Genomic DNA, 19,945 nt, shown 5'->3' on the forward strand with positions numbered 1-19,945 from the left:
CTTCCTGAGAGCATGACCACAGTGATTGTTATTGCTCTTCTGGGTCTAGCTACCCAGCAGAGCTATCAGGCTCCAGGCTGGTAGTGGGGAGTGTCTGCAAAGAGTACTCTGATGTGATTCGTCTTCAGGTCTCTCAGCCGTGGCTACCGGCACCTTCTCTGGTGGAGGTAGCAGGGCAGTGAAGTAGACTCTGTGAGAGTCCCTGCTTGTAGTTTTGTTTAGTGTGCTGGTTTTCTCAAATGCTGGTTATGCTGGCAGTGAAGTTGTGATGTGAACAGATTCAGGACCTCTGGTTGGCCAGGGTGTTACAGGTGGTGGAATTAGCTGTTGTTTTCCCCTTCCTCGGAGTAGGGTTGATCTGTTAAGAGTTGCTGTAATGCTTTGAGTTGGTTGGCCTCCAGCCACGTGGTGTTGCCTTCAAGAGAGCATCATCTATGGTAGTGTGGAGGGATACAAGCTTGGCCTAAGATCACCTGGATAAGTATTCAGGTTTCTCAGGTAATGGGCAGAGCCGTAGAGCTCCCATGAGTTTATTTCTTTTGTCTTCAGTTACTAGGTCAGGTAGAGAAAGACCATCAGGTGGGGACAGTGTTAGGCGTTTCTGAGCTCAGACTTTACTTGGGCGGGGCTTGCTGCCACCATTGTGAGGGGTGGGGTAGTGGTTCTCAGGCCAATGGAGTTAAGTTCCAAGGGGGATTATGGCTGCCTCTGATGCTTTGTACAGGTCGCCAGGGAAGTAGGGGGAAAGCTGGCATTGACAGGCCTCACCCAGCTCCCACACAGCCAGCAAGGCCAGTTTCACTCCCTCTGTACTCCCACAACAGCCAACAGAGCCAAATTTATATCCAGACCTCCAGTGTGTAGGGCTGAGATCTTGCTTTAGCAGCTTTCAGTACTTCCCCGTTCAGTATGATACTAGCTGTGAGTTTGTCATATATGGCTTTTATTATGTTGAGATACATTCCTTCTATACCCAGTTTTTTTTGAGGGTTTTTAATCATGAAGGGATGTTAAATTTTATCAAAAGCTTTTTCAGCATCCATTGAAATGATCATATGGTTTGATATGATATATCACACTGATTGGTGTATGTCAAATCATTCTTGCATCCATGGGATAGATCACACAGCCATGATGGTGATCTTTTAATGTATTGTTGAATTTGGTTTGCCCATATTTTTTTGAGGATTTTTGCATCAATGCTCATCAGGGTTATGGGCCTTTAATTTTCTTTTTTTAATGTGTCTTTGTGTCTGGTTTTGATTTAAGGGTACTACTGGCCTCATAGAATGAGTTTGGAAGTATTCCCCTCTCCTCTTGTTTTTCAGAATACTTTGAGCAGGGGTGGTATTAATTCTTCTTTAAATGTTAGGTAAAATTTTGCAGTAAAGTCATTGGGTCCTAGGTTTTTCTTTGTTGGGAGACTTTTTATTATAGCTTCAGTCTTGCTAGTTGTTATTGATTTCTTCAAGTTTTGGATTTCTTCATGGTTCAATTTTTGTAGATTGTATGTGTCTAGGAATTTATTTATTTTTAGGTTTTAAAAATATTGGCATATATTTACCTCATAGTAACCACTAGCGATCCTTTGAATTTCTGTGGTATTGATTGTAATGTCTCCTTTTCCAACTCTCATTTTATTTATTTGAGGCTTCTCTCTTTTTTTTTTTTAGTTTGTCTGGCTAACGGTTTGTCCTTCTATATATCTTTTCAAAAAAATAAACTTTTTGTTTCATTGATCTTTTGTATCATTTTCTTCAATTTCATTTATTTCTGCTCTGATCTTTATTGTTTCTTTTCTCCTACTAACTTTGGGTTTGGTTTGCTTATACTTTTCTAGTTCTTTAAGATATGTAATTAGGTTATTTGAAGTTTTTCTTCTTTTTTGATGTAGATGTTTATAGCTGTATATATCCCTCTTAGTACTGCCTTTGCTGTATCCCATAGATTTTGTTGTGTTTTATTCCAATTATTTGTTTCAATAAATTTTTTGATTGCCATTTTAATCTCCTCATTGACCCACTGGTCATTCTGGAGCATATTGTTTAAATTCCATGTGATTTTATAGTTTCCCAAATTCCCTTTGTTATTGATTTCTGGTTTATTTCGTTGTTGTCAGAGAAGATACTTGATGTGATTTCCATTTTTGAATGTTTAAAACTTGTTTTGCGGCTAGCATATGGTCTGTCCTTAAGATTGATTCATGTGCTTAGGAGAAGAATGTTTATTTTGCAACTGTTGGATGAAATATTTATAAATATCTATTAGATCCTTTTGGTCTATAGTGCAGATTAAGTCCAGTGTTTTGTAGTTTTCTTGTTATGTGTTTTCCTCAGGCTTCAGATCTTTTTACCAGCTCAGTGTAGAGCCCTGGGGCCTGTGTGTCTGTCTGATAGGATAAGCTGTGGTTATTTATTTTGGCCATTTTACCAGTCTTTTCAAGCTCTGTTACGTCACTTGCACAGCTTTGTGAGTGCAAAGATATAAATATCATGATTCGGGATATTCCACTTACAGGATGATGAGAGGAGCCCAGAGAAAAAGATAAAATTTACCTGGTGCTCTTAGTGAGTCTCTTTTTGTGCTTTGTATTCTTATAGGGGAATCTTCTGTTCAAGAAGTTTATCTTTTGACTTTATTTCTAGTATGTTCTGTTTATTGGCAAGGATAACTAATTCTTTATGGTTATGGTTGTGCCTCCTTTCTCCAATCGAGAGAGACCAAAATATAAACTTAAGTGGTTTTTCCGACTGATCACTCATTATGCATTTTCTAGGCATCTTTTTCCTGGATTGCCTATTTATGTCCTCAAATCTCTTCTTACAAAATTCAGGTATATTAGTGACCTTTACTTTCATTATTATATATTTTCATTTTCTTTCACCAATACTCTACAAGTAGTAATAGGGTGAGGAGCCACAGTGAGTGGGGTCAAATGAGCACAATTGTATATTGTGGCTCTTACTAAGCCTCACTAGTATTAGAGATTATAGCATGAGATTGTATGATTTTGTTGTTGAATGTATTTTTGCCAGTTTTTAACTATTTGTGTTTCTTTTCCTCTCTTCCTCTCTTGCTTTTTTTTTTTGTTGTTGTTGTTAGTTTAGGAGAAGGAAGATTTTGTAATCTGACTTTACCGTCTTTACCAAGAAGTTTGATTTATTGCATTTCAATTATATATACTTTAAATTTCTTATATAATTTTTCTGTTTGATCAATCATGAGCTAAAAGGAGTTATGGGTTCTGTTACTACTATCTTTCTCTTCCTTTTGAATTCTCTACTAATTTTGCCTTGCATATTTTGATGAATACTATTTGTTGTACAAAAGTTTATGCTAATTCATTTTTTTTTGGAAATAGTATACTTTATTTTTGTCTTTTTGCCCCCAAATCAGCTTTATCTGGTGTTCATATTGTGACCCTCACTTTCTTATTGTATTTGTCTCCTGTGTTTTTGTCTATTTTTTATTAACCTTGATTGAATCTGTAACCCAAGAGTCTTTTTTTGACTAATAGGTTAGTTTTCCTGATTGTATTTGTTGATGTGATATGTATCAGTTTTGAATTATTCTTATGTTTCTGTAATAAACTCTATTTGGTCATCATGTATTTTTAAAATATGATGTTAGATTATGCTGGCCAATATTTCATTTAGCATTTTTATGTTGATATGCGTAAGTTGAATGGTTTGTACTTTAACTTCATTATTGTGATAAAAAACATATAACAGTAAGTGCACCATCTTAACACTTTTTAAATGTACCATTCAGCAGTGTTAAGTATATTCACCTTGTTGTGCAACAGATCTCTGGTAGTTTTCCATCTTGTAAAACCAAAAGTCTATACCCATTCAACACGAGTTCCCTTTTCCTCTTCCTCCCAGTCCTTGGCATTTGTACATTCTGTTCCTGATTTTGAATACTTTATATGAGTGGAATCATATGGTATTTGTGTTTATGTGACTGGCTTATTTCACTTAGCATAATGTCTTCAAGGTTTATCTATGTTGTAGTATGTAACAGGATGCCCTTTTTAAAGACTGCATAATATTCTATTATATGTATATACCATAGTTTCCTTATTATTTTTCTCTTGATGGACATTTGGGTTACTTCTACCTCTTGCTATTGTGAATAATCCTGTAATGAAAGCGAGTGTGCAACTATCTCTTTAAGATCTTGCTATGAATTCTTTGGGATATATTTCCAGAAGTGGGATTCTTGGATCATACGGCAACTGTATCATTAATTTTTTGAGAACCTCTATATTGGCCATAGTGACTGTACCATTTGACATTCCCACACAACAGTGCATAAGGATTCTAATTTCTTCACATCAGCATTTGTTAAGTCCTGTTCATTTGATAGTGGCCATCCTAATGTGTGTAGGCAATATCTCATGGGGCTATGATTTACATTTCTTGTATGACTAGCAATGGTGACTATTTTTAATATGCCTGTTGGACATTGTATATCTTCTTTGGTGGTTTAATTATTCAAGTCTTTTGCCCATTTTTGAATTGGGTTAATAATAATTTTAATCCAATTTTTTGTTGTTGAGTTGTAGGAGTTGCTTATAGATTCTGGATATTAACTCTTCATTGATTATATATTTTAATGATGTTTTTATCATCTTATTTTTCATTACATAGTAGTACTTATTTTCTTCCTTATTCTCTAAAGTGTGTGTGTGTGTGTGAGTGTGTCTTACGTTGGTTGATTTGGAAGGTGTATGTAGCCTTTTAAATTAGTTTATTGATTACCTTTATATTTTAAAATAATGTATCTAATACTGTCTCCTGTTTCATATTCCTCTGCATATACAATTTTAGTATTTATTATTCTACATTGTCAAGATTGGTAAAAATGTATATTCTGTTATTTAACTATGATTCCTATATCTTTTTAACTTGAGCTTTATATTTACATAGATTCAGCTCATCTTTTATATGCAATTTTTTTCCAAGTTGTCAGTTAATATGACAATCCCCACTTTACCTATAAGCCCATTGGTATAGGAAACTGTTACTAGATGACCGTCTTAACTTCTAATTAAAATAGATTGGCTTTTGGGGATTATGATAAATCATTTTTCCTGTATCTTTCATTAATTTAATGGGGCCTTAATCTCTGCCTAGCAATGTGAAATTTGTTTACTATCTTGATATGGAGAGAGAGATTCAAAGTGTTCTAGTTGGTCCTTTCAACCTTAAAATCTGTTACTCTGTGGTCAGAACAAACATGGGGATTATTCCTTTTATTGAGTTTATTCAAACTATATACTTAGAGTCTAAAAAAATGAGCACAAGATAGGTTTATGGTTCCATGGGCTCACCATGAGGTAGACTCTGATAAAATTCTAATTATTGCTTGACACTGATATGCTTGCACTCTGATTAGTGAAAAAATAGTGGCATTATAGATTTCCAAGAATTAAGTTAGTTGATGTGCAATTACCCATGTCTTAATATTTTAATCCTTAGTGCATAATATAGTAGGAAGGATGTAGTATGTATTTGTTATATTATTTCAGAACTTTTCCACTAGAGTACCAGGCTTCCTTTTTATTCAAATGGCTATAGGCTGATAAATTTATTTAGATCCAAAATTTGTTCACAAGGCTGTCATTATCTACTCTGGTTGCTCAAGTCAACCCTGTGTTTGCCAGGCCATATTACTGGCATATTTTATTTATTCAGATTAAATAGGAACCTTAAAGGTATGGCCATCTCTTTGGTCTAAGGGAACTGATGATTATTTAGCTACCACTAAAGATGCACATTCTTGTATGAACTGTTTCACACCTTGGAAACATATATTTTATTAGAACAGACTTTACCAAGATCTCCAGACCAGGAAAAGTCAGAATTGCAGAGACAGTGCAGTTGTGGGCAATGGTTTCTCTCTCTGTCCTCTAGAAGCCAAGATACATATTCTGAGAGTCATTACGATATTGCTGGTTTAGGAAATGTACTTTGTCTTAAAAGACAGCATGCCAGCCCCTTAGAGTATACATTCCAATTGTCACTATAACTGAAGATCAACCATTGGTAGATGATAGGATACATAATAAGAACAGTAGTAAATACTATTACATCAGTTTGCAGCCAGCCTCTTTCATAGTGAAGTGAGTTCTGTGGTTAGGAGCAATGCTGCGGGAGAGATAACATGGTGTATGCAAAGTATTCAGTGAGGATAGATACTGCCATAGACATCATGGGCAAGTTTTACTGCCTAAAGTTCTGCACACTTGGAGATTTTTACTTTCTAAGACATCTAATACTCCCTGGAGTTGTAAAAATTTTGTTCTTCCGATGGTTGTCATATTACAGGCACCCTACATATTCATTTATGTAGGCCAGGCTTTTCTTTTATCTTACTGAGTAAATTCTATCTAGTGATATTAGCATATCACTCTTTCCAATCTGACCACAGCTCTCCTTTCCGTTTTTATCTTGACTATACACATACCCTATTCTTCAGCAAAAGTTACGTATTATTTCCTAAGTATTGTGCTCTTTTCTGTATTTATTCATGTGATGATTTTTGCTTCTTAGTTTTTCCTTTTACCCCTCGTCTCTACTTATCCCCTGTTGAAAACTTGTTCATTATTGAAAGTCTAACTGAACTACACCTTTTCTCAACATGCATGGAAAAATCTAATTCTGCCTATAAAGGCTCACAATATTTTAGATCTTTTTGCAACTTTTCACAGCTTAGTTACCTGTGCGTATCTCTCATTCTGTAATTTGTTCCATTAACTTTATTTTACAAATAAGAAAGCTGACATTCAGAGTTTTAAGAGACTTATTCAAAAGTCTACAGATATACACTAGAGACTGATTAGAATAAAGGAAAAGATAATCAAAACCAAATAATACCTCTGTAGAAAGGAACTAACTTTTCTTTTTTTCTTTTTATTACTTTATAAGATTGAGAGGTTAGTCATCTTTCTTTGTTAATACTCATTAAAAAAGATTTTGATAATATTCATTTGTGATCATAGTGATGATTATGTTATTTGTACTTGATATTTATTTTTAATAGGAAAAACTCAAAAGAGAGGCAAAAGAAAACACAGCTACTCTTAAAGAAAAAAAAGACAAGGTAAGAGCATATAATTCTCATAGTTTTAAAATATAAATTCATTTTCTAACATCTACTTAGAAATGATTTTTTTGTTTATAAGTGGGAAAATAGCAATAGCATTTTAAATATTTCATACAATTTCATTTCCTAAATTATTTCTTGCTATTTGTTAATTCAAAAGCATTTTAGCTAAAAATTTCAAAATTTTTGTCATTTGGAGATTTAGAGGTTTCCTAATGCAGAAACAAAAAAGAAGAAAGAAAAGATTTCAGTTTGTCTCTACAATTCTTATTATAGTTTTAATTTAATTAGGTACTTCTGTGTTTCTTAAAATTTTTTTAATGTTAGAGGCAAAATATTTTCATAAACAATTCTAAAACTTATTTAGATTATGTCTAATTTTGGGTTTTGAGGGGGCATAATAAATGACATCCTGTTTTCCTCACTTATGTTCCGAACCAACTGCGAAAGACAAGGGAGAATAAAAATAATATTTTTATTATTGAAGACTTTATTAAAAAGTATCAATATTTTAAATACTGGAGAATGCAGTTTATATTTGAAGGCAAGAGGATCTCTTAATCTTGAAGTCCCAAATTAGAAAAATTTATCTACTGTCACAAGTAGAGCTTAAATAGCATAGGTCTACCCACTTGATCGTCTGGTCTTGTAAAACTTAGGTTATAAAGGAGTAGAGCAGAATTTATGTGTAATTCTTTTAGTTCTCAAGAGGAGGAATAAGGAAGAGATTGAGCTGTATGTGACCAACTTCTCGCTTTCTTTAAATTCACCAATCACATTAAGTAACTTTTTCTCCCCTAAGGAACCAGGAAGAGGTTTGGAATGTTACCCTGGTGGTACTCCCTGCATATGGAAGGAAACATCAGTCATAGAGAAGAAGAATACCCCTCAGCTTCTAACCTATCTGATACTATAGGATTGTTGCAGAATAATTTTGATTTAGCAAATTTTTGGTTAAAATGATTTTTTCTTTACATATAGTGATATAGTCTTCTAAGTTCCCACAGAGGTTGCTATGATTATAGTTAAACTGGAAGGAAACGACACTCAGAGTAGTTTGAGAACAGTTCCTTACATTTTATTACATTTGGGTTAAAAGAGAATAAAGAAAAGATGTATTGAACCTGTAAGTGAATATTGAGTGCTTTGTATGTTTCCGACACTGTGCTAGACACTTGGAAACATTATATTTGGAGAAATTATAATCATAATAAAACTAGCCAGAATGGTTAGATATAGACTTACGGAAGTATCTAATTAATATAAGCAAATTGGTTAATCTCCAATAGTGTTTTCTAAATTTAGAATGTGTTCATATTATGAAAGTTTGTATCACATTCTTATAGAGATGTTTTGATTCATGTATAATTCTGTATGTTTCCATTATCAAGTAGATTAGTAAATGCCATATATTTTATCTGAGAGTCTAGATATATATGTTGGAAAATGAACCATATGTATGTTGCAAAATGAAAAAAATGATGAATGAAGAAATTTAACTAGGCTTTTTATTTTTATTTTTTACTATACTTTATTCCAACACTACTGAAACATAAGTCTTGTTAAATTTACCAAACGTTTCTGAGTTTGGACAAGTTACTTAACTTCTTCGTGTTTCAATTTTCTCATCTATAAAGGGATAATAATAATACCTATTTCCTAAAGTTGTTATGAGGATTAAATGAGATGGTGTTTGTAAAACATTTAAAATAGTGCTTGGCACATAGCACATGCCTTATAAATGTTTGTTTGAAAAATACAACAGAGAAATTTGTGAATTTTCTGTCTACATGCATAACTATAAATGTTACATCCTTCCAAAAAAGAATGTAACTTGTAAGGAAGTACATGTTTCCATCATGTGTTCTGGAAAGGGATAGCTCAGTATTTTCACATGCAGGAGAATTTTCTTTAGGCTACCAGGGAAATGTCAAATTCCAGATATGGCCACAAGGTGGTGCAGTGACCTTAAATTGTCATTCTACTTGTAGGGAGAAACAATTTGTCCATGAAAGCAGTTACATTCTGGAGGTTCCAAAGTTTACCCCGATGAATCCAGACAGCAGTAAAAAAATTGCTTTCATCAAAATTTTGTCATCAACTATGATGTATAAATATGTAGGGAAAAGGATACAGAAATGCAACTCTGAAAAAATTCATACTTGCTGGAGAAAGGATTATGAAATGACAGATCACTAGAACTGGGCAGGAAAGATATAAGCCATCTCATTTAGCCCCTTGGTTTACAGATGAATAAATTTAAGCTTGGAGATACTTGAAGATTTACTTAAATAATCTGGAAAGATAGGAAAGATCTAGGAGAAAAGACCATGTTATGTACTTGGCTCCCAGTTCAATGATTTTTGTATAGTACATGTAGTTGCCTCTTTATCACATACCCTAATTTAAACGCACTGAAAGTTCAGCCACCATGCTTTCAAATTTAGTCTTTGTAGTCCCTTTGTGTGTATGTGTGCTCTATTGTTTCTTTCATATGAGTAATTGCCACGATTGTATTCGTGGAGATGGTAGCGACCAAAGAAAGTGGTGAAATAGAAAGTGATGAGCATGAGTTTCATTTTCATGTAGAATCCCACTAAAGCAACTATTACTAGCTTTTACTAGAAAGCTAGGTCAGGTGCTAAAAGAAGCTGTATACAAAGGTAGCGTGAAAGAGAACTGAGGAAATAGAGTTGAAAAAAGTGTCAAGTATTTAAACTTGCAATTTATTTATTTAGAATTGAAGCAAATAGCCATTTTCTCAGTTTTTTCCTTGAAAATTTTTCTCATTCTTTACTTTCATAATTATTCCCCTTGCTTTTGGAGGCAAAGTAGGCTGGTGGATAGGAAAAGACTGATATTTTTTATAGGTGAAAAAGAAGTATCAATGTATGAAAGAGAATGAATGAAAATTAGAATAGATTTCCTTTTGACTTTTAGGCTATTGTAATGAACCATAGATTAGGGCTTTTTGCCACCAGGAGTACAGATTTTTTATTTTTTGAAGAGAATCCTCAACTTTTGGTCAGAGAATTGAGATATCTTGTTTTCATTTTTGAAAATTTAAGTTCAGGGTACATGTACAGATTTATTATATAGGTAAACATCTGTCATGGAGGTTTGTTGTACAGATTATTTTATCACCCAAGTATTAAGACTATACCCGTTAGTTATTTTTCCTGATCCTCTTCCTCCTCCCATCCTGCATGCTCCAATAGGCCCCAGTGTGTGTTGTTGTCTCCCTGTATGTGTCCATGTGTTCTCATGATTTAGCTCCCACTTGTAAATGAGCCCATGTGGTATTTGGCTTTCTGTTCCTTCATTAGTTTGCTGAGAATAACGACCTCCAAGATATCTTATTTGTTTTCATAGATGCTCTGTGAAGACAGGCAGGGGCAGATAACATTTGCATCTTAAATGGGCAAGTAACAAAGAAGATAACTGTAATTTATTCAAACTTATCTAGTCAATGATAAATTTGGGGATAAATTTGCATATTTCGTTGTTAATTCTACTAGTTGCTGCACTTTAATTAAAGAAATAAATAATTAAAATGACATTTAGTGATGGTTTTATTCACTCTTGTTGTTCAATGCAGAAAACACAGACATCTTTATTGGAAACACCTGAAATGTATTGGAAATTTGATTCTAAAGCAGTTCCTTCACAAACTATATCTCGAAATTTCACATCAGTTGATCATGGCAAATCCAAAGATAAAAGAGACTATCTGTGGACATCTGCCAAAAATACTTTATCTACACCATTACCAAAGGTTTGTGTCTAAACTTTCCAAGTTAGTAGTAATTTTTTTAGTAAATAAAGTTCTGTTATCACCATATACGTGGCGTGACGCACACATATATAACTAGTTTCTTGAAAGTTTCAATTTTTTTGTGGTATCAGCATGAAATGTAAAGACAAGGTCTTGCTCTGTTGACTAGGATGGTCTTGAACTCCTGGCCTTAACTGATCCTCCTGTCTTGGTCTTCCAAAGTATTGGGATTATAGATGTGAGTTACTGTGCCTGGCCTTCGATATGAAATTATTTCTTTTTTTTCTATCACTGTCCACAGCTTAATGTCATCTTGGGCAGATTTCATAACTTACTAGTTATTTATCAGTGTTTAAGGCCCTGACACGGGAAATCTGATTCTGACTTGACATTTTATAGCATCACTGCAGTTACTAGTTCCCTTTGCTGTTTACCCCACATCATCTTGCATCTGTAGTCCTTAGCAGTCATCTTGGAGCAGATGCCTCTAGCAAAGTGGCCCAATTCTGAATGTCTTCCATACATCCACTTAATCCGTGGGGAATTCATACAACTTTGCCATGCTAAATGGCAGTGCAGATGCTCTACCTTTGATCTCTCTTTCCTCTCTCTTGTTTCCTTTTCCTCTCCTCAGCTAGATACAAAGACAAACAAATTTGCTGCCTAGGTTCGTATCTAACTAGGGAATGAGATGCCAGTCTTTCTTTCTAGGAAGCACTCCTAGTATTCTTTATAAAGATGCTCTTGGAGTTCCTGCCTCACTTGTCTTGGGAGTTGAAAGGAAAAGGATCTCAATTGTCTCCATCCCACTAAGCTTAAATGTCATGCCTTTTCCTTCTCAGTTTCCCAGGTGTGTTTGATGGTGTCTGCAAGTCTCTGAGACTTTTGTTTTTCTTCATTTTTTTTTCTATTCCATATCAGTTGAATTATATTCAGGTTCATGGATTTTTCTTCTGCTTGCTCAAATCTGCTATTAAGCCCTTCAAGTAAATTTTTCATTTCAGCTATTGCATTTTTTAATTCCAGAATTTCTATCTGGTTATTTTTATAATTTGTTTCTCTTTATTGATATTCCATTTAGTGAGATGTTGTTTTCATGCTTTTCTTCATTTATGTAGACATAATTTTCTTTAACTCTTCAAACATATTTAAAATAGCTGACTTTAAAGCTTTGCCTAGTAAGTCCAATGTCAAGGCTTTCTCAGGGACAGTTTCTATTGTTTGTTCTTTTCCTTTTCTATTTGGGCCATACTTTCTTCTTTCTTTGTATGTCTCATAATTTTTGTTTAAAACTGGACATTTAAAATATAACAACTCTGAAAATCAGATTCTCTCCTATTCCCATTATTTGTTGTTGCTCCTTGTTGTACTTATTGTTTGTTTTGTAACTTTTCTAGACTAATTCTGTAAAGTTTGTATTTTTTGTTGTGAGTGCCACTAAAGGCTCTCCTTGATTATCTTAGTTTTTAGCTAATGTTTGGACAGAAATTTCTTTAAATGCCTAGAATCAATAAATTTCCCGATGTTTGTCAAAGGTCTCTATTATATGTGTGTAAGGGCATGCCTTCAACACTCAGCCAGGTAGTTGACAACTCTGCCTTAGCTTTCCATTCCTGCTTGTACAGAATCTCAAGATTAGCCAGTGTTGAAAACTTAGGGCCTTTTCAGGACTTTCTTGAGCCTGTAGATAGCCCTACACATATGCATGGCACTCTATATTTCCAGGAATATGTCAGAGCTTTTCAAAGCCCCCATGGATATTTCATTTCCTAGCTTTTCTTTTAAGGTTTTTGGTTAGTCTTTTGTTTGTCCCAACTATTCATCACTGCTTCATGTTGCTGCAAAGTTAAAACACTTGTTGTTGTTTTTGACAAATTCTGCCCCCTACTTCACACACACACACACACACACACCAAGGAGAAGGCATTTTTTCACTAGTGAGCGCTCAGGTTGAATGTAATCAGCCATCAGCCTTTAAGTGGGATCTTGCAGAGACCCACCAGACAAATCAAATAATGACAATTCTTTGGGAATAAAGCTTTGAAAGAGCTTCAATTCTGTTCTGTTCTGTCTGGTGGCTGCCAGGCTGCACCAGGAATGTGGGCTGTTATTCTTTAAGGATAACATAGAGCTAGAACAGGGGATGGGACCGGGGAAGTTAAGACACCACAAAGTTTGGGGTTCCTAAAGAGGTTCAACCATTTTATTTTATTTTTTTTAAAGAATAAGTGCTCTCCAGGTGGCTGCAAGCCTTTGGTTAATTTCCAGAGTTCTGAAAAAAAAAACTGATTCTGACAAGTTTTTACCAGTATTTTTATGTTTTTTATGGAGGAGTGAATTTTTAGAGCTCATTACTCTGCCGTTTTTGCTGATGTCTTTGACCTTAACTTTTTTCGTTTGTTTGTTTTGTTTTTGTCTTTTTTGTCAGGCTTTTGCTCTGTTGCCTGGGCTGGGCTACAGTGACATGATCATGGCACACTGCTACCTTGAACTACTGGCTCAAGCAATTCTCCTGCTTCAGCCTCCTGAGTAGCTGAGACTATAGAGATGGACCACCATACCTGGCTATGTTTTTTTAATTAAAAAAAATTTTAGAGTTGGGACCTTGCTATGTTTCTCAGATTAGTCTTGAACTGGCCTCAAGCAATCCTCCTGCCTTGATCTTTCAAAGTGTTGGGATTACAGGCATGGGCCACTGTGCTTGGCTTTTGACCTTACTTTTAAAAGATACTTTTACAAATTATAAAAATTAGAATGTGAAACATTGACATGTGAATTACTTTACCAATATAAAAATAAGCAAGCATATTTTCTCACAAAGTAATGAGTTTTGTGGAGTGAGAAAAGCTCACCCAGTTATTTTTTGAGATCATGATTGGAAATATTAAGGCCCCTAAGATTGTTGATTGCTGAATCTGGAGTGTGTCTGTCTCTGTTTCACTCTTTCTCTTTCTTATTTTCTTCAGCAAGTTAAAGGAAGGGCAAAGAAAGTCTACCATTGTAAAATTTTTGAAGAAAGACAACTTACAGTATCAAAAACATCTGATTTAATTCTTACTCAAAATTTTTGCCTCATATACTTGCCAATAATAATGGAAGTTTCTGATTGCTAAGGACTCAAATTGCCTTAAAATTATTTGTGAAATCCTTTATTAATAATGCATATTTTGATATGATAATATATTGTTTTTTATTTTTGGATAGGCATATACAGTGAAGACACCAACAAAACCAAAACTACAGCAAAGAGAAAACCTGAATATACCCATTGAAGAAAGTAATAAAAAGAGAAAAATGGCCTTTGAATTTGATATTAATTCAGATAGTTCAGAAACTACTGATCTTTTGGTAAAAATTTTACAAATAATATTTAGTATTTATTTATATTACTTATTTGTATACAATTTTCCTTGATATACATGTATAATATATTTACATAGTACCTACCATTGCAATACTGATATACAGTGGAGCTCTGCTAAAATGCAGATCCTTGTGCTTTTGCAGCATTTTAGAGAAATTAGGGTTCAAATAATTTCCCTGTAAATTTCAGAAAACCTGGCACTTTGAAAATACTTGATATAGCACAATGGGCATATGATATGATTAATCATTGTCTTGTTTTCCAGCAGAATGTCATAAAGGAGTTCTTACTATATTTTTAAAAAGAGAGATGGAGTGAATATTTTACTGTAGCCAAATCGGTTATTTAGGCATCCCCTCTATTTTGCATATTATACATGCTCATTTTACATCACTGGTTGATATTTATATCAAGGTATTTGTTGACGACTATAACATTTCCATCACTCTAAAGAAGTTAATGTATTAAGGAGAACGTGTTTAAGCAAGCTATTTCCTCTAGCACTTTGTATCCCTAATTACTCCCATGCACATATACCACTATTTTCTGAAGGCATAATAATGGTTTATTGAGAATAATTAAGCTTAGATTCATTTAATTTTTTTTAAAAAGGTAAACCATACCAGAGTAAATGGAGCAATGCACCAAAAATTCTTAATGACAAAATCCCAGTTAAATTCATTTATTATTCTCATTTATAACTAGAAGATCCTTCAAGCTTTTCTGTTGCTTTGGGACCCTCTATTTTCATTTTTTTCTGGAATAATGAGTAATTGAAGTCTTAAAACCCTAATTATTGAAGTTAACTTACAGAGTCCCTACTTCAGAACCCCTTTGTTTTATAGATAATGATTAACATCTTAACAATTAAAACTGTGAACCAGGTACTATTGTAAACACTTTATACAATGACGATTACTTTAATTATTTCTTATAACAATTCCAGCCTTTAGAAATACAGTTGGCTTTCTGTATTCACAGGTTCTACATGTGTGTATTCAACCAACTACAGGCCAAAAATATTTGAAAAAAATAAAAAATAACAATTCAATAGAAAATAATATAAATAAGAAAGGAATACAACATAACTATTTACATAGTGTTTACGTTGTATGGGATATTATAAGTAACCTAGAGATGATTAAAGTATATAGGAGGAAGTACATAGGTTACATGCAAATATTATATCATTTTATATAAACATCCACAGATTTTGGTATGCATGGAGGGATCCTGGATCCAATCCCCCATGGATACTAAAAGATCACAGTATATACTGTTCTTTCCAGTTTACAGATGAGGAAACTGAGTCACGAAAGTATTTTTTTTTCAAGATCACATACTAAGATATGGAGCCAAAATTTGAACACAGTCTGGCTTCATAGCCTATGTAAGGCATTGCACATAATAACTGCCAATTCAAACTGTAGTCCAGATATATAAAAATGTAATGAGAATTAGAAAGAAAATAAGCTTTAGAATTGAACATTCTGGAGTTGTAATCCCTGCTATTATTCTAGCAGTTTGAGTTTAGGCCAATTTCTTAGCTGATCTGAGATTCAGAATGATTCAACATGATTTCATTTCATTTCTAAAAGGAGCATCACAAACTTGCAACACAATAAACATATTACAGTATTATAGAATTGCACACAATTGTTCAAACTAGTCTAAAAACACATTTCACAATGAGTTTCGTGGTTATAATTATTATATGAACCTATTAGTCATTTTGTAATTTTCTTAGCTCCTGTAGTTAAATTTTGAACATTCAAATTATAAAAATTAAGATTTAAAAATGGGTTGTTGAGCATGATCTCAGGAAGATGGTGGAGTAGGAAGTGCCAGGAATCCATTTCTCTACATAGACAACAAATATACTGGCAGAAACTGTCTGAAGTAACTATTTTGTAAATATGCAATGTTATTTGAATGTTTATAGCTTCCAGGGGAAAGGTTAGCTGGTAAATTGCAGTTAATTTACGTTGATTTCAGCCTAAAGTATGATAGCAGCTACCAGTCTCTCCAGCCTACAGTCCTATGTCAGGAAACCATGCTCATGTTCCTTGAGTGACTTGCTGGTGCCAGAGGGGGCAATAGGACTTGGCCTTCAAACATCAGAGTTCAGTGTTTCAACCCCTACTGACTGAAGCAACTTCCAGGAATTTACATGAAGCATATCTGTCTTTTTTTTTTTTTTTCCTTTCTTCTTTTTCCATCTTTACCCTTTGGGGCTTTTTTTTCATTTAGCACAATGTCCTCAAGGTTTATCTATGTTGTAGCATATATCAGAATTTTCTTCCTTTTTGAGGCTGAATAATATTCCATTGTATATATACACCACATTTTGCTTATTTATTCATCCATGGATGGATACTTGGGTTGCTTCTATGTTTTAACTATTGTGAATAATGCTGCTATGAACATAGTTGTACAATTATCTCTTTAAGACTCTGCTTTCAATTCTATTGAGTATATATCCAGAAGTGGAATTGCTGGATCATAGATAATATTATAATTTTTTATAGAATTATAAATACTTATTATAAGTGTGAGTTTGAATAAACAGGGTCAGGGAAGGAGGACAAGATAGTATTATCAAGACTCTGAAACTGAAATAGAAATCAGTAGAGAAGTGCTACTCACTACACATGTCTTGTATTTCACATAGCCTTTCAGTAATATAGTTAATAGAATAAAAATCTAGGTCATTTCTTGGCCCATTGATTTATTTTGTTATTGTTTTCTTTGTTTGGTCTTCTTTCTTCTCTCTATAATCTTCTTTCTCTTTCCTCCTCCCTTTGCCCTTCTCCCTTCTTCATCCTTCCTCTTTCCACTCTTTGTTCTCCTCACATGTGATATGTTGACAAAATGTTAATAATATAATATTAATGATGGTAACCCTAACATCATATTTTTTAATTTTTCTTCAAGAGCATGGTTTCAGAAGAAGAGACATTGAAAACACTATATAGGAAAAATAATCCACCAGCTTCTCATCTTTGTGTCAAAACACCAAAAAAGGTAGCTTTTAAATTTTATTCCAGAAAGCAAATTTCAAAAGCTGCACTTAAAAAAATTAAACATGTTATGATTTTTAAATTTTATTTTGTATTCAGGCCCCTTCATCTCTAACAACCCCTGGATCTACAATGAAGTTTGGAGCTATAAGAAAAATGCGGGAGGACCGTTGGGCTGTAATTGCTAAAATGGATAGGAAAAAAAAACTAAAAGAAGCAGAAAAGTTATTTGTTTAATTTCAGAGAATCAGTGTAGTTAAGGAGCCTAATAACATTAAACTTATAGTTAATGTTTTGTTCTTATTTGCCAGAGCCAAATTTTATCTGGAAGTTGAGACTTTTAAAAAATATTTGCGTGAATGATTTGTGTTTCTTTATATTTTTAGCCTAAATGTTAACTACATATTGTCTGAAAACCTCATTATATTCAGATAATTAGATGATTATATTTTGTTGTTACTTTTTCTTGTATTCATGAAAACTGTTTTTACTAAGTTTTCAAATTTGTAAAGTTAGCCTTTGAATGCTAGGAATGCATTATTGAGAGTAATTCTTTATTCTTTACTATTAAAATATTTTGGATGCAAATAAGTGCTTCTTATTGATTCTGTTAGGTCGTATAAACAGCTCATCATTGTAATTTAGAGATAATATTATTCATTTTAAAGTCTTGAGAGCATTGTAGTGGAGTTTTGTACTTCTGAGGCAGCTTTGACTTTTTTATTTTATGAAATTGAGAAATGGCTTTTAGTGGCAGGAAAAAGTGGCTATACCAGTATGACTTCCTGAAATATTTCATTTATACAACATTTATTAAGCAAATATTTATTGATGTTTACTAAGAGTCAAACAGTTCTAGATACTGGGGATGTAATAGTGAACAAAACAGAAAAATAACTTGTGTTTTCCTAGAGCTTACATTCTAGTGAGGGAAATAGACAATTAAAAACATAAAAAAAAACATTATATTAGTTAATGATAACTGCTAAGAAGAAAAATAAAACAGGGAAGAGTATTAAGGAGTATAAAGAAGGCTACGTTTTAGGTATGATATCCCTTACTGAAGTGAATTTCGAATGAAGATATGATTAAAACAGCAGCTGAATCTGGGGCTACCTAAGGGAATAACATTTCTCACAGAAGGAATAGGAAGTACAAAGGCCCAGAGGTGGGAGTGTGCCTAGCATATCTGGGAAGCAGCAAAGAGCCCAGTATTGGGAAGGATAGTGAGCAAAAGGAAGAGTAGAAGGAAGAGAGGGCCTAATAGTTAATGGGATGAGGACTTTGAGTGGGCAGATTATGTAGGACTTTAGGCCACTGTAAGAACTTTGGCTTCTCTGAATATGATGTGACATTAGTAGATGATTTTGAGCAAAGAAAACCATGATCTGACTTATGTTTTAACAGTATCTTTGTGGCTACTATATTGAGAACAGATTGAAAAGGGGACATAAATAAACAGGAGATTATTTTAGTAATGCCTGTGAAAGATGATAATGGCTTAAACAGCAGCAAGAGCAGCAGAGGAGTAAAGTAATTAACTTTTGGATATATTTTGAAGATATAGGTAGAATATGAAAGAAAGAGAATGGGCAATATTTTTGGCCTGAACAGTGTAGTTTTGCAAATGTTAGGCTTGAAATACCTGTTTAGACATCCAAACAGAGATGGTAAGTAGGCTTAGAGACAAGTCCAGACTAGTGATATAAATTTGGGAGTCAACATTATATTTAAAGCTATTACACTGGATGAGAACATTAACAGTCATGGGAGTGAGTGTACCTAGGAAAGAGAACAGGTCAGAGAGATGAGAAGGGGCCGTCAAAGGACTGGCCAGAGTGGTAGTAAAAAAAGTAGGCTATGATAATAAACATACGTGTGCATGTTTATTGCAGCACTATTCACAATAGCAAAGACTTGGAATCAACCCAAATGTCCATCAGTGACAGATTGGATTAAGAAAATGTGGCACATATACACCATAGAATACTATGCAGCCATAAAAAAGGATGAGTTTGAGTCCTTTGTAGGGACTTGGATGCAGCTGGAATCCATCATTCTTAGCAAACTATCACAAGAACAGAAAACCAAACACCGCATGTTCTCACTCATAGGTGGGAACTGAACAATGAGATCACTCGGACTCAGGAAGGGGAACATCACACACCGGGGCCTATCATGGGGAGGGGGGAGGGGGGAGGGATTGCATTGGGAGTTATACCTGATGTAAATGACGAGTTGATGGGTGCAGCACAGCAACATGGCACAAGTATACATATGTAACAAACCTGCACGTTATGCACATGTACCCTACAACTTAAAGTATAATAATAATAAATAAATTAAAAAAAAAAAAAAAAAAAGTAGGCTATGGTTTCTTGGAAGCCAAGCAAGAAAGTATTTCAAAGAAGAGGGAGTGATAAATTGTGTTAAATGCTAACCAGAGGTGAAGTAAAATTGATTAATGTGTTATTAATATGAAGGTCATTGGTAATCTTAATGTCAGTTTTAGTTAGAGTGGAGCTTGATTGGAAGGATTTAAAGGAAAAAGAGGGAGAGTAAGCAGAGACAGCTATTTCTATCAGGTGTAACAAACTCAAGAAGTTGTACTTCACATGAAGATGATAAATAGGGAAGTTACTGGAAAGTGAAGTGGATTAACAGAAGGTTTTTTTG

The 19,945-nt window shown here is 33.9% G+C and overlaps 2 protein-coding genes across 2 annotated transcripts in view; one reads left to right on the top strand and one right to left on the bottom strand.

Moving 5' to 3' along the window:
- SYCP1 (synaptonemal complex protein 1) overlaps positions 1 to 17,841 on the top strand; it is a 111,758-nt gene extending 93,917 nt beyond the window's left edge. The window contains exons 28-32 of the mRNA XM_050748443.1: positions 7,048 to 7,107; positions 10,709 to 10,885; positions 14,090 to 14,233; positions 17,184 to 17,273; positions 17,369 to 17,841. Of these exons, the coding sequence (XP_050604400.1) occupies positions 7,048 to 7,107; positions 10,709 to 10,885; positions 14,090 to 14,233; positions 17,184 to 17,273; positions 17,369 to 17,506 (609 nt within the window). The 3' untranslated portion in view covers positions 17,507 to 17,841. The remainder of the gene's footprint in view (positions 1 to 7,047; positions 7,108 to 10,708; positions 10,886 to 14,089; positions 14,234 to 17,183; positions 17,274 to 17,368) is intronic.
- SIKE1 (suppressor of IKBKE 1) overlaps positions 1 to 19,945 on the bottom strand; it is a 278,198-nt gene that overhangs the window by 176,102 nt on the left and 82,151 nt on the right. The gene's annotated exons all lie outside the window — the stretch shown is intronic.

The sequence above is a fragment of the Macaca thibetana genome, chromosome 1 (assembly GCF_024542745.1).
Source record: "Macaca thibetana thibetana isolate TM-01 chromosome 1, ASM2454274v1, whole genome shotgun sequence".
Taxonomy (NCBI): Eukaryota; Metazoa; Chordata; class Mammalia; order Primates; family Cercopithecidae; genus Macaca; species Macaca thibetana.